This window comes from Morone saxatilis, unplaced genomic scaffold (genome assembly GCF_004916995.1).
Source record: "Morone saxatilis isolate NCDOM2014 unplaced genomic scaffold, NCSU_SB_2.0 Contig16, whole genome shotgun sequence".
Classification (NCBI taxonomy): Eukaryota; Metazoa; Chordata; class Actinopteri; family Moronidae; genus Morone; species Morone saxatilis.
Window position 1 is genome coordinate 16,102,488 of NW_023339718.1, and position 16,228 is coordinate 16,118,715.

Genomic DNA, 16,228 nt, shown 5'->3' on the forward strand with positions numbered 1-16,228 from the left:
GTAAAATGTGTTCGTCTTGATTTCAACTAAAAGAGCATGCCACAAACGGCTTTTCCCAGTCAAGTACCAACAAAAACCAACGAAAGTGTAACTTATACCGTAGGCACAGCTACAGCCCAGTGGCAACCGGAAGCCGTTTGTTCAGCTCCTTGATACCAAAGTTGTTTTCTCGTGATAGACGAATTAATTAATAACTGTTTTGGTTGGACTTCAAACTAATGCGCTTGCCACGAACGCCTTCCAAAAAAAAAAAAAAAAAAAAAAAAAAAAAAAAAAAAAAAAAAAAAGCCACTGCCGTTAGCTGTAGCCTACCGGTAAGCTGACAGAAGCCGGTTCGTGGCAGCGCATTTTTTTTTGACATCAAGACGAAACACATTATTAATTAATTCTCAAGATAAAGAAAATTAATTAAGTCGTTATTACGAGATAACACCTTTGTTATGTCGAGAATAATGAAATAATTAATTCCGTTATCTCGGAAACAAACTTTTGGTACACAGAGCTGCCAACGAACGGAATTCCGTTGAAAAAAAAAAAAAATTCCCATGGAACGTGTTCCGGGCTTCCGTAGTACATGCCACCCATATAATACCTTAAAAAGATTACAAACCTTCAGTTTTGATTTTCCTAAATCAACAAACACAATTGACCTATAATACAAGAGAGTGAGCACCTCCTAACCACCACAGCCCATAACAAACACACACGCACACCACACAATTAGTTATCACGAGAAAACGATCTTTATTATATCGAGATAATGAGATAATAAGTCGTTATCACGATATAACAGTGCATAAAAAAAAGAAATCCATGGCCGTTCTCGGCTTCCGTAATGTACAGTCACCCAGTGGCCCACGTAAGTCTTTATTGTGATAAAACATTTTCTAACATTCCATTAGGTTAAATGTTTTGCAACTGTTTGGCATGCTATCGCCAAGTATAACTTCAAATGAACAATGTAGAAAACATAATGGAATGATTGAGCATTTATGTTTTTTTTATGTATAAATCTGAGAGACGTCGCAGTCTCCTTATTGGTTTACACAGATCTGACTATTACACCTCAAGCATAAAAACTTTTTTGCAATAGTTAAAAAATCTGTTTTAAGTGCAAATCAAAAACACACATAATAACATTTGAATAGAAATACATTCATTGCCATTAGAGTTTTTCTGATGTGATGTCCATACTGACCATTGGTAGTGCCATAAATACATTTTCTGATCTGCTACCTCTATGGTTAAAGAATCAGTGTGTATTTAGTGTGTAGGATTTAGCAGTATCTAGAAGTGTAGTTTCACATTGGAACTCTCACTATCTAGAGCCAGTATTTGGTTGGTCCATTCTACTGTAGAAACATGTCAGTAAAGCAACCTCCAGTGTCTGTAGATATAAAAGGCTTATTCTGAGGTAACTTAAACATATTGACTCTTATTTTCAGGTGATTAATGAAAAAATAATTATGAATATTATATTCCATTTNNGTTACACACTGGACCTTTTAAGGGTAGGTGTCAAAAGTACTTTATTGATACTTAGGAAACGTGAAACAAACTGTGGTCTTCTTTGTCAAATTCAGCTTCACTTCATGCTACATAATCCTAAGAATTTTTTAGTTGCTTTGGTTCCACACAGACAAGAGTTATAATTCCGCTGGATCTGTAATTAAGAATTTGAATACAGTCTGAACAAAGTCTCAACAAAGGTAATATAATGACAAAGGCTGTTAATCATCAGGTTAGTCCTGCTGCTACTGACAGTGGCTGCTCAGGAAAAGCTTTTTGTGTGATATTATATTTGTGTTATAAGAGGAAATGAGAGTGACAGAGAACAATGTCCAGGACAAAAGATGAGAGTGTAAGACAGCTTTAAAGAAGGTAAAGATAAAAAAGTCAACATAAGAGCGACAGAGGGACAAAAAAATGAAAGACAGGATAAAAAGACAACAAAGGAAGAGAGACCACAGGAAAGAACTAGTGAATAAAAGGCCCACGACAGAAAGGACTGAGAGAGGGAGGGAAATTCAAAGAAAAAAATGGAGAAAAAAATTGTGGGTAGCATGATATAACAGATGTTATCACAGAGAGACAGGATTTGACCTGTGACCGACATAACAGGGCGGTTTTACATCCTTCTTTTAAATGTTTAACAACTGTTTATTAGAACTTTCCAAACTTATAGCTCCCCATCTGTTTCACTGTGTCTTAAATACAATCCCACCTGTTTATTGTAAAATTTCAAAACCCTTGGCTGTCCATCTGTCCATCGGTCCATCTGTCCATTACTCCAACTTCAAAAAAATGCATACATTCAAGGTGAAAGTACCTGTTCCCACAAGGCAATCAATCAGCAATGTGAACACAAATAGAATGTATTATAATAATAATGTATTTGTCTTCTAAAATTGTTTTATATAACTGTGTACCTAAACCTTCTTTATACAATGTATTTCCCTTTTCTTTTGTTATTTAATCTGAGCATACATTATGGATTTTACATTAAAAAACAGATTTAAACAGCCTTCTAAAATTGTGAGAAGTGAGAATAAATCAAATTTGGTTCATCTTTAATAACAGCCTTGATGTAACAATAGTCTGATGAGCCAATAATTATGCACAATCTGAGGTGGAGAACTTCTTGTTATAACACCAACTTTGCAACTTGTTAAGACCTTGTAACTAAAATTACTGTCTCAACTTTTCAATTTGTTGACAGCTTGTCACTTGTAAAAAAGTAACCCTGCCTCTTCTCAGTGTTACGATCACAACAGATTGTTTTGCCTCTGCCTCTCAAAAGGCAAGAAAAGCAGAAAACAAGATTTTAATGATCTGACAGTTGACTCATTTAAATGCCACTCATGTCCAATGGAGGCAGCCTCTCCAGAATGTGTCGAGGAATATGCAGGTGTTGTGATGAATTTAGTTGAACATCTGTCTGCGTCTCTAAAGAAGTGCTGCCATTTTACTTATTGTTGCCAATGCTGATTCTTTAAGTCATGAATTATCAATGAGGGTAGCGATTTAAATTGTAGGCAATTTTTTAAATATTAGATATTTTCCATGTGAAATCACATTTTTCTTACTGTAACTGCATTAGATAGAGCCTCCTCTCAGCCGAACAACAGATTGTAACCATCAACCAAACACAGATGTTTACTACATAATACTGCTAGAACTACTGCTGTGTTTTGGCTTCTGCATTAGCTGGAACCTCATCTAGGTTTTCTCTCTGTTACCTTAGTTTAAATATATTGTGGTGTCAAAATCTAGCCCTACACTTCTTTAATTACATGTAAGAATTGTTGGACATGTTCATGAACATTATGGTAGCCTTCTACAGTGCCTCTTACAGTATCCTTCCAACATGTCCTCCCCCAAAACATCTGTTCCAGCAGCAACTTCAGACGAACAATATGTCTTCTTTTACTTTTGTCTCTTACACACATCTGCTGCTGTACATGCAACAACATTTTCTGACACAAAGCATATGGCTCCAGGTCTGCTCTTTTGTTTTGAGAAGAATGCCTTTTGGGTTTGCATTTACATTTTGCATTTACATTTTAGGCATTTAGCTGACACTTTGATCCAAAGCAGCATGGAAATGAGTGCAACTGTAGAATAAGATTAAATTCCTTGAACATTACAAGAGTCCAATAGTATTGAGTGCAAAGCTCAGAGCTATGGATCACTGTAAAACTTGAATAATAGTATTAGTGAAGAAAGAACAAGCTCACAAGAGCGAAAATGGGACAAAACCAGAGGAACTGTAGTTTCGTGTGTATGATGCATTGACATTCATACGAGAGATTCCTGCTTTGTATTTTGAAACTGATGGCTTGAGAGCGAAATTAACCTCTTAAAAGATGTCCTCTGAGATTAATTCAGTTAATGGGAGAGAAGAGTGCTTTAAGAGAATGTTTTCCTTTTTGCTCTAGAAAAGACCAGAAACAGAAATGGGTATTTGTGGTGTTGTTTTCTAATAAAATCAACCATTACCATACTTTTGAAACACTAAAAGACTTCAATGTAAAAATAGTATTTTCCAAGGATATTTTAAGATCTCTATAACCTTTACCTGCATTATAACTGCAAGAACATAGTAATATGTTTAGGCTGTAATTCTTCACATTAGGTGGAATCGCAAACATGAATGTGTAACATGCATCTTAAGTTCCCCATTTAGATTCAGAGTTTAGATTGTTGCTGAGAAACTTGCAAGAGTGGCAGTTTCTTCCAACAACAGATGTTGGAACAGATGAAAAATGAGATGAAAAAAAGCAAACAAAAGAGAAAACAAAAACCCAAACTGACACCAGGGAAGGTGAGGGTCGAGCAGCAGGAACATCCTGTTTGAGACTTTTAGGAAATTCTGTCTTAATTTTAAGAGTTACGAACACAAACATGCCACAGGTATGAAAAAACTAATTATAATGACCTTATTTTCAGTTGTTCATAGTAGTGATACAGTGACAGTACCCTTCAGATTGATTTTGGTTATCTATGTCTTATCATTGTTGACAGCAACTAATTTACTGCTGAGTCTACTGGAGATTCTATGAGTCAGATTTAATCAGGAGATGCCCTTGTGATACCACCAGTGAGATACCTGAGATATAACACAACCCATCTTCCCTCTCACATCCAAGACAGGTTACTACCTGGAGCATCTTTGTACATACATCCTTTGTAGCTCTACATTAGCTGCCATCGTAGATTAGAGCACACAAAGCTTGTAATGTCATCTTCTGCAGATTGGGAATTGGTTTGGAGCTTTGCTGTAGGTCTTTATATATTTTTTTGCTTTCTTCTTTCAACTTCGATAAACTTGAAAATATTACTTCTAATCTGCTGCAGAATCACTCATGAAAAACTGATAAAGTGAAAAGAACATCAAAACAATTCATACAAAAGGAGCACATAAACCTTGAGGGCCTAAGATCTACTTTTCTATCCTAAAACGTTTATCAACTTGATGCTTGTCATGTTTAAGCCTTGGTAGACTTACTAAGCCTGCTGAGTTGTGTGCTTACTAAAGAGATCTGTCAGTTTTTAGCCTTTTAAAGCCCACAGGCTCTAAACACAGACTTTTCAAGTAATAAAGGCTTGTGCTATAATGGGAGGTTCCCTGATGTCTATAAATTTACCACACAGCAGGAATTTGCAGAGAGGTTACGTTGGTGTAGAGACAAAACCTTTTACAGGATATGATATATTTAAAGAACCTAAAAAGAACGATTGTAGGTGTCAACACTGGCTCTTGAACAGCCTCCAAAAGGAGCAACATCAGTTCACATCTTTAAAAAGCTTTTCTTAATTTTAAAACATTGTTGGTTGTATACTTACTTCTCCTTGTCCTCTTATCTCTTTATTTCCCCTTTTTCTCCATTTAAAGCACTTTCAAGTTCCGTTTTTAGAAAGTGCTATTTGACCAAAGTGTGCTTGCCTGCTACCAGTCAAATCATGTGCATGACCAAAGATGTAGAAAGTGGAATTTCATGGGAAAATAATGAATTAAATAAATAAACTGTGCAATAAAAGAATAGGCTAGAACCTTGCCTTGTTGTGCCACAAACCTTTACTGCCATGGACACCAGCATTTTAGCATGTATGTGTCTGATGTCAGTCAGTCTCTAGATTATAATTCCTCTACATTTCATTCCTCACCCTGTTTTTCCTCATGTTCACTCCTCTTCCCTCTATGCCGGTGTCTCTGTCTCTCCCCCCCTCTGTCTGTCTCTCTCTGCTGAGTGTAAATCTGTCCTAATATCAGCAGATGCTCTTCAAGGAAACCCAGTGTCCAGAGTTACGACTAACACCACAGTGATTTACTCAGACACACATTCACACATGTGACTCTGCATGACCTTGGGTTGATACTGATTGTCCTTCTGTGTAAGAAAGAAATAGTGTGTGGGTGTGTATTGATGATTCCCAATAGGTGTGTGTGTGTGCGTGTGTGTGTCAGATGTATCTCCTGACAATTACACAATCACCTATAATAAAAGTGTTCCTATTTTCATTGCATTGGATAAAACCAGGTGAAGATGTAGAAAGATTAGTTAATGGATAAGGTTAGCTGTAAAGGGAATTAATTGGACTTGGTGATTCTTCTTTGTGAAACAACAATCTGTTATCCTTTTCTCACACATATTTCTGGTTTTCCTGGGTCACTAATCCTGTGTGGAAAGGCTAAGCTATAAATATGCATTGCTTCATTCACATTCCTCTCGTTCATCCTCTCCATTGAACTGTTTGCTCACTTTTGTCAGCTTTAGTTTTTTGTTGATAAATAAGGTCAATAAAGATGTGGGTTAACTATGTATTTGGTAATTCTTACAAGGAGATTGGCAGGCATTTTTTAAAATTGTGGTTATTTTACCTTAAATTGATGAGACCTATTCCACATCTATTCCACAAATTGCCATTCTTTGGTAAACAGTGTCTCTTACCATAATCACCCAGCAGCTAAAGATGGAGTCTTTTCAGAATGTCTCTTGGAGAAAAAGCCAAAAAGCAGCAGATGTGTAATCTGCATAAGTGAGGTAAAGGGACCCTCTGGTGCATATAAAAAAAAATTATAATAAACACAAATAAAAAAAGAAAGACATCACCACAATGACAGCAGCACATTTTGCATTTCAACTTGCAATTGTGATTTAAAAGAGCAAAGGAAAACTTTATTCACAGTATAGCTTTTTGGCACGATGCCCTATTGCTTTTTTCCTCCACTGACTCTTTTACTCTTTATTTTTCCACTTGGAAAACTGGTGTTGAAGTGCCTATAAACAAGGCACTGCTCCAGAAAAAAAGGAAAAGAAAATCAATTGTAATGCTCTGTGAGCTACTCAATGGCCAGCAGGAGCAGACTGTAGCTGTGAAAGTGTCTAATGTATGAGTGTCACCCAGGGAACAAGGGAGAAATAGATGGCCAGTTAATGTTCCTGGTGTAAATAACGTTTTAAGTGTATTTCACTGAAATTCTATGAGACTCATAGATTTATTGTGTAAATAAGGCACTTTTTTAAGGGAAGTTTACTAGACAATCAGTCATCCAATTTGAAGACAAGGCAGCATAACTGACATTAAAAATCAAACACAGGTTGATTAAAAACATGGAGATGAATAAGGCTTTGAGAGAGAGTAGGGAGATGTTTTTGCTTGTCTTCGTGCATTACCGAAAAAAAACAGACAGACAGAAAAAGAAAGACACACAGACACTTGTCAGGCTCTATTGCTGTACATGAATCTGACAGAAGCAGCTTAGGGACGCAGCCTTGTCCATCATCCTGCTTGCTGACAGACATGCACACACACCGACGTCCTGACAGACACACCATGGGACAACAGTGTCGCTGTGTTTTCTTATATATGACTCTCTCTGTGTGTGTGTTTGTGTGTGTGTGTGTTCATCATCCAGGCATGCAAAATCAATCAACCTTTTCATTTAAACATCATCTTTGAATTTTAGGGGTAAACTGACAACCACTAAAAGCCACAGACTCACTTGTGATTGAAAGCCCCAATCTAGTTTCCTTTTGACTGAACCAACATTCGAACACTTATTTTTGACTTCAGAGTTTTAAACCCATCTCAGCATATTGTGATAAATTTACAGGGATCTAAGATTGTTTACAGAATGCCAAAGAAAAGTCTTTCATTTTGGTGATAAATCTCTGTTTTAGCAAAGCAAGCAAGCAAAAAAGTTACTTGTGTTTGCATTTACGCAGGCCAAAGAAGTTTGAAAAGATACATATTGTACAATACTGTTGCATCAACTTCTTATACAGTAGGTCATTGTGTTTTTAAAGACTCATCTAGGCAAGTGAATTTAGTTCAACCTAGTATAGAAAATTTGTGGTTGTGGTTAAAGCAGCATTAACTAGTTTTCCACAATGGCAGACATGTTCGACATAGTATGGCTCTGTGAAGTTATATTCACTGATGCCTACCTGTGAACAGGTGCAACACATCCAGCTGACACATGAGGATTAACTTGAAATTGTGTTTCTGCAAATCCAACATTGAATCGATTAGGCTCCTTCTAGTACTGTTTAGTCTCCACCAACTCTCGAGAAGAATATCTGGCTCTTTAGCTGCTAATTGCTCCACTATGCTAAGCTACTCACTAACTTTGTCTGTCTGCTGTTTTGTGAAGCATTTTGCTGAAAACAGCTGCCTGCCTTGGCTGGAAATGAGGTTGATGAGAGCAGTGGGAGTTAACCGAAACAGTAAAGTTGCAGGCAATAAAACCAAAATAATGAGCTGAAAGACACTAAAATGCTCCACAGAGTTGTGGGGAGCTGCAGTGACTGGAGTCCAGTTATAAGGCTCTGGAGGTTCATCTCAATGACCAACTCCTTCCACATTAAGCACAGTTATTTTATATGACCCCCTCACAGCAAAGCTTGTGAGGAAAATCCAGGGTTTATCAAGCGTTGGATAAAACTTGCAGTGACGCTGCAAGAAAGAAGCACGGGTGACATCTGAAGGAAACGCCCCAATGTTATTGTCTCGTCCACTGTTATTTATACCTTTCTGAAATGGTCCAATTTAAATACCCTACAATTGCACAGAAAATAGGTATGTTCTGTCCGGTTTGAGATAGATTGTTGGCAGTGGTTGTCACTCTTCAGACTATGCCCGTTGTAATTATTGGCAGTCAGTCTTAAAATGTTCGGTGACAGGCCTCTACTTTCTGTAATAGTTGTTGCTTTGAGCTAATGTGGATTACAGTTTTACACCTGTCACAACTTGGGTTCTGGTCTTGTTGTACTATAGGAATGTAGCTCCTGAATTGGTCAAGAAAGTGTATTATTTGATATTACATTAACCAGAGCAAAGTTTGTGCTCTCACCTGAAGGATTTTTCATGGAGGTGTTTTATTATTATCATTATTTTTACCTTTCCAGTATGTTTTATTTATGATTTGTCTTTGCCGCAACCTAAAAGTCTAAAGGTCTCTTGAGTTAAATAGTTCTCAGCCAGTGCTCAGGCATACATATCTTTTCTCAATTGTCATTCTTTAATTCATGTTATATAGGCTGTTTTTGTTTGTTTTTAGTTTTTTTTTGGGGGGGGGGGGGTTGTTTTTTTCTCTCCTAACTCATTGCTTTGCGTTTCCTTTGAAGTGGATTATCTTCTGCTGGTTGAGGAGGAGGACAGTGAACAGGAAGGACATGGAGAATAGGGTGAGAGAAAGAGAAAGAAACAGAGGAAGCAGAACAATTGGTGGGAGTTTTCTGGAAAGTTAATTTTATGTAACATTCAGCTGCTGAATAATAAAAGAGGAGTTTTTAGGGGACCACCCGTTATTTTATGCTGTACGCTGCACACACACAAACGTAGTATTTTACTTGGGAACATGAGCACACACCAGACTCAAATAACATGTACACAGCCTTACTTGCAAAACAGCACTTTTTTTAATCTTCGGTCAACCAGGGAGCATTTTTTACTCCTTATATATACCAAGAAAAAGTAGTTTAGAGTGAAACAGAAAGAAGTGGGTTTTCAAGTTTTCATAAGAGGGACGTTCCCTTGTGCCAAACACGAAAAAGCTTCTTGTTTAGACAGACACACACACGTACACACAGGTGCATATATACATAAACACTCACAAACATACAGAATGCATGGCACGGGACCGCCATGACATATTTGCAGGCAGCTTTTTGGCAAGACATGAAGCGAGACAAATACAAGAAAGTTATAATGAGAAAGGAGACAAAGAGGATTGGCAGTTTTTTTTTTCCCCTCCTCTGTATAGGGGAAAAAGTTTATTAGAGAGTACGTCTGTGTTTGTATTTGCATAGTTGTTTGGCAGAGACTATTGTACGTGTGTTAATAAGAAACGCAGTAAACAAGCTTGCGTGCGTGTGTGCACAAGCCTATAAAGTGTGTTAATAAACTGAGGGAGGGTCTCGTCAAGGTGATAAATAGAACAAAACACACCGGGACGGATTAGAGAGGGAGAGGGAGAGAAAGAAAATAAAGAGATTAACCATAGAATGCCTTGAGATTGAAGGATGGAGGAGGGTCTTAGGGAGGGTTGAAGTAAGGTATATAGGGATAGAAGAGAGGGAGGAAGAAATGGAAGGAAATCGCAGAGGGATGGATGAAAGGAAGAAAAAAGTTTTAGGAAGAGGTGAGGGAAAGAGATGAAAGAGGAGACCTGCTAAGAAAAAAAAGGAGAGAGAGCGACGAGGGAATGTCGAGGAAGGAGGAATGGAAAGAAAGAGGACATCTGGAAGGGAAGGAGGGCAAGAATATGGAAGATGGGAAGGAAAGCAGGGGTGTGACATCTAATAGAAAACTGAAGGAAATATAGGGAGAGTTGGAGCCAAGAGAAATGGAGGAGGAAATCATCCAGAATAAAGGAAAACCTGTGTGAAAAGGGAGAGGAGGTTAGGAAAAGAGGGAATGAACAAGGAAGAGAGGACTGGAAGAGACAGTAGATAATGAAGAGGGGATGAGGAAGGCAAAGATGAATGGTGTTAATCTAACTGGAGAGAGGAGAAAGGGAAATTAGGAATGAGGGATGGCAAAAAAGTGAGGGACAAGAAGAAGACTGAATGTAAGTTTGTGCAAAATACTGAGGAAAGAAAGATAGAGTAAGGGAGAGAAGAATACATATTTAAAAGGAAAAAGGGGTGAAGGAGGTGCTGATGAGAGGAAGAAAGAGAGCAGAATGAGAGAATGAGAGAAAAAATGTTAACTTTTTTGTCACTCCTTTGTCTTTTCCCACCAAAACATACCGTGGGAGGTGGCACCATCCTGCGTAAATCAGTTTTAAAAGGCATTTTATACAAAGAGAGTATCGCACGTATCAGGGATTAAAGAAAATCAGCGAGAAAATCGGGGCAGGGAAATTCCAAGCGAAGCAAATTCGGTTTTAAGCAAATTCCCCCTAACTGTCACTGTGACAACTCAGCTTTCTTTTTCCTCTTTTGTTTATGATGTGCCTGTGTGAACTTAAGATTAACTTCACTTTCTCTTCTCTCTCTCTCTCTCTCTCTCCCTTCATTCCTTTCTTTATCACGCTCTGCAGGGTGTGGTTCCAGTCAGGCATCAACTTCCTGGCTGTTAAACCCAGCAACCTCGTTGCATGGGAGATCAAACAGGAAATGGCACCGGGAAGCAGTTCGTTGGCAGTGATGTGTCAGAGAAAGGCCTACTCCACAGCAGAGAGGTAGGACTGAATCTCACACCTCAGAACCTGGGAAGCTTATTTCTTTTGTATTTGAGTATTTGGGGGTGTGTATAATGTCTGAAGAGACTGGCGATTATTCCCCATAAAACTGTTAAAACCCTTCATTTTGGCAGCTAGAGATCCTAATTGTTTTTACAGTGACTGTGTCTGCAACAAAGAACAAATTAAATATTTATGATTTATGTATAATCTGCAGATTTGGGTTTATAGGAACCAAATTTGAATGGTTCTTCTTAAAGTAGTATTTTTTGGGGCTTTTATTGCCTTTATGATAGTGACAGACAGACAGGAAAGGGGGGCAGAGAGTGGGGATGACATGCAGCAAAGGGCCGCGGGTCAGATTCGAATCCTGTGCCGCTGCAGCAATGACTCAACCTCGGTACATGGGACGCCAGTGCTACCAACTGAGCTAACTGGGCACCCTAATGGTTCTTCTAATGTAGACTGATTATGGTTTTAATCTGAATGTACGCTTTTGAACACTATAGCCAATGTACAGTTATTGCACTGACATGGTAACATGGCAAGACTGTCCTTCTGTCTATTGACTGAGAGACAGTCAATAGATTTGACCTTTGAACTCCAACCTATAATCCATACAATAACAGATGTGTGTGTGTGTGTGTGTGTGTGTGTGTTGAATAGGCTGAAGTAGTGGGGTTACAATTGTTCATTTGATCCTGTATACACACCATCGGTATGTAGTACACATACACACACGGTGGGCTGACAAGCAGCAGTGGCACTGACCCATGCGTCATACAGAATTTGCCATTTACTTGGTAATTGCTCTGTTCTTGTTTGGTTGGCTATGTTGGCGTGTGCGTCAGGATTTGAGTGTGTGAGTCTGTTTGTGTCAAGAGGGTAGAACCAGCGACAGCAGAGTGAATACACCCTGGTTTTTATTTTGTTGCTAATGTGATGGACAGGTACAGGTACTTGATCCCAGCGCATTGTTAGTATGAAGTTGTTGTAACGTAGCAATAATTCCACAAAAAAAAAACAAAGACAGATTAAATGTAATCAGTGTGGTGAGATGTAAAAATCCTAAGGTGCTGAGAAAAACGTCTCACTTATAAAAAAAAAAAATAATAAGATAGCAAACAGAGACAGAGGTTAACTGGGGACCGAAAAAAAAGTTATTCAGCAAGTATGAAAAGGTAATGGTACGAAAACAACACAATGCAGGTGAGGAAGACAAATTAAATGAATTAAAATAGCCTCACACAGTAAATACTGGTTTGACTCACAGCTCAAAGCAAGCTCCGAGGACTACAGTCAAAGATTTTTACTCCAAATTTGAGATATGCACAATATGAAAAATGCCTATTCTGTGATTGACAGCTTGAAAAGGAAGCTAGGCCGAGCTGAATAGCTAAATAACTGTTGCTGCCGTTAAGGTGGAAACAAATCATTCATTTTTGTTTATCCTTGTGTATTTTTTAAATGTTGATTGTTGTATTTCAGTGCAGTACAGATATAGTAAATGGCAGTTTGGAGCAGTTCTTTAAGTGAAGTGATCATACTAGGTAAACTAAACAATGCTACATTCAAGTGACAAAAACATTAAACATGGATGCGAAAGGTTTATTACCCCTCTTTTCTTTATATGTCTCTGTTTGTCTTCATTTAATTTTTCTCTCTCTCCAATTTCACCTCATCTGTCTATCCATCAATCTCTTTCTCCAACCTTGTGTTGGAGTGACTAAAGTGTCCCTCATCTCCTCCCTTTTTCTCTTCTCTCTCTCCCTCTCTCTGCTGTTTGAGCACAGTGCTGATGAATGACTTCCCATTGGAAAAAACTATTATTGCAGGACCCCGGCTCAATTAGCACCACTTAGCTAGCCGTTAGCCATGTCTAGCCTTGACTGATGGACAGCGTCGGCAGCAACGGATAACCCAAATGTGGGAATAGAGAGAAACGAAACTGATGACACAACAGCTTTAAGCTTTCTAATTAAGAGCATAAGACATTAAAAGTTTTCATCGGATGTTTTTTAAACTTTGAACTAAGTGTCTTTGTAGAATATGTTTGGTAGAGGATCTATCTTTTTGACTTTTTTTTTGGAATCAAACTAGAGTCATACCATGACCATTTGCTAAGCCCCACCTCCCTTAGTCACCGTGCAACGCCAGAGAGAGCATTTAGGATGATGATGTTTGACAAGTGTTGTTTTTGGTGAATGTAATGCTATCTTGGGTAATGTTGGCTCGAGTAACTGAGTGTAAACTGTAAAACACACACACTGGATAAGCTAGTTGTCAACTTTCTTTTAGCATAACCTGAAACCCAACAACTAGTTATTGCTACTTAATGACATGCTCCTTGGCCATGGAAGTAGAGTAGTTACTGTAATCTAAATCACTGATATTATGGTTATTATTATTAGTTATTATTAAGTATTATTATTGCTACAGTTACTGTTGTCGCTGCTGGCTGTCCCCCATCGTTGCTGCTGTCATCGTCTTTTTCATGATTGTCATCGATCATTACTATTAATGTAGTTGTTGCTACTGTTGTTGCTGTACATCTGTCTTGAATGATTGAATTAATCAGACATCCCACATTAGAACAATGTTTAATTCATTCCATACACTTTAGCTGGTGGGCTGGCTGGCTAAAACAAGACTATATGATTATATAGTAAGAGCAATACTCTGCAACCACATGCACAACGCTTATGTTGAAAGATCAAAAACTTGACAGACCTGCCTTATGTAGTTATGGACAATTACTGTTTGGGAAAAGGGGTACAGCAACAGGTTTACTGGTGGATACTAGTGAATATAAACACATACATGGTATTGATGCTGTGTAAACATCTTCTGGATATTTCTTGGATGGATTGGATTGGATGGAATGGATTGCTCAGGGATTCGTACTTCTGTGGTGCACTTCAGAAATGCTGATGAAATACTGAAGGCATTTGATGAATTTTGGGATGTGCCAGCCACTGTAGCCTGGAGGCAAATAAGTTATTTTCCTGGCCCGTTGTCATCCATCAGGATGGTGTTATTTGAGGTGTTGAGATGGAGGTGACTCTAAACGACTGCTTATTTCCATGCGCTTTGGCACATAGCCATGTGTGGTACAGTTTCCTTTTTCTTGCCCTGAAGGAAAAACCCATCACGTCAGGGTAAACATAGAAAGTGGTGCTTTAGAAACCAGATTATGATATAGCTTTCACATATACAGAGAATCACAGACACAAACACACACTCTTCCACATTCATATCCTCTTACACACATACATGCTTCTGCCATCTTCAAAGTGATACTGGTAACAAAGAGGTGCCTAAAAGCTCAGATTATGATGTGGCAGGCACAAATATATACAAGTGTACTGATGTACACGCTTGCATAAATGCACAGGCCTGTATAAACATGGGCAGAACACACACACACACACACACACACACAGTGCACTCAATGCACTACCTCCGTGTTACCTCCCTAATGAAACAGCAATGAAGACTGCAGGTGGGAGTGAAGCTGACATTTTTTTACTACAGGCAAGACACACACACACATATACATACACACACACACACACACGCACACACACACCCCAACAGACACGTACACTATATGCAGACTGTTGCCAGCATACAACAGATCACAGGCTTTTATCATCAATTGTGTGGGCGGGATGGCTAATTAAAAGAGCTGATCTGTATTAATCTCTAATGAGATATTACTGGTTGAGACATGAAACAGTGAGTGTGCTTTTTTATGAATGAGAGGGCGGTGAATGATTACTACCTCTGACAGTTAATCTTGTGAATTGATTCCTGTTACCTATTGTTATTCTATCATATAATATCATCCGACATGATACGGTGTTCATTATATGTGTATAATGGGGAATGCATGGTGAATAGATGCAGTAATTAGAACCAGAACGTAGGCTTTGCTGTGTGTGTAGGTATGATTTTTAGTGTGTTGATGTGTATGTTTATCGATGTAAGTGTCGATGAGGTGGGTGTATGTATGCTGTTTTACATATATTGTATTTTTGTATATATGTATGTAGGTTGACAGTTATCTGAGACCAAAAAAAGAAATAAATTGTTGCTCATGATGACTGTAATTACACCATCACATGTCCCTGGAGACCTCAATTATTTTTTTCATTAAAGCCCCTTATTTACACAGAAGTTTGGATTAAAGCTCTCCTACAGCTCTCATTTGTTCCTTTATTGATTTTGATTACACAATAGTTATTTATTATTTGTGTATTTCTCACTATTCAACCATTCTGGTATCATTTAGCTTTAATTACACAGCACCATCATACTGTGTTATTGACACTCTGCTTAGTTCCGCCTCCCTGGCCTTCTGCCGCTTAGTACCAGTGCTTTGAAAAAATAAAATATAATGAGTTATAACTTTTGGATGTGCATGTTTGTGTCTCCACTGCCTCAGAAACTGCCATTGAGGTGCCCTCGAGCAAGATTTGCCTTTTGTTAGAATTCTTTTTTTTATATGTTATTAAGCATTCATTTGTCCCTGTCGATTCTATTTTAGTATCATTTTAATATCATGTTATTATAATCCTGCTATGTCTATTATTTCTAACAAATCTTTGGATTATTTCTTCCATTTTCTATTTATAAATTGGGTTGCTTATGCAGTAGGCTTGACCTTGTTGAATGTTCGCTGTTGTTACTGATAGTGTTAGTCATTTTCCCAGCCTCATGGGAGTTATGTCTGACTTGTAAAATTTGTTTCTCTTTTCTTCTCTGTTTACAATCTTTTTACTATGTTGCATCTTAAATAGATTAAACCTAACAAGAAGTGGAACAGGCTCAAAATGACCTCAGTTTTGCCTGGTGGGTTATATGAGGAAAATGTGCCATAGTTTATGGCTGTGTCTGATGCTGCCAGAATGGGAGCAGTGCTCTATTTCATGATCATGATTAGATCTATAGATTAACGCTGCTAATGGGCCTCGTTCAATACCAGAACTGGGGTAATGCACTGTCCACACTCCATACACGGACATGCTATTTATC

General features: G+C 38.1%; 1 protein-coding gene across 1 annotated transcript in view; it reads left to right on the forward strand.

Moving 5' to 3' along the window:
* Positions 1-16,228, forward strand: part of si:dkey-215k6.1 (transmembrane protein 132D) — a 234,919-nt gene that overhangs the window by 108,965 nt on the left and 109,726 nt on the right. The window contains exon 4 of the mRNA XM_035657686.1: positions 11,051-11,191. Within this exon, the coding sequence (XP_035513579.1) occupies positions 11,051-11,191 (141 nt within the window). The remainder of the gene's footprint in view (positions 1-11,050; positions 11,192-16,228) is intronic.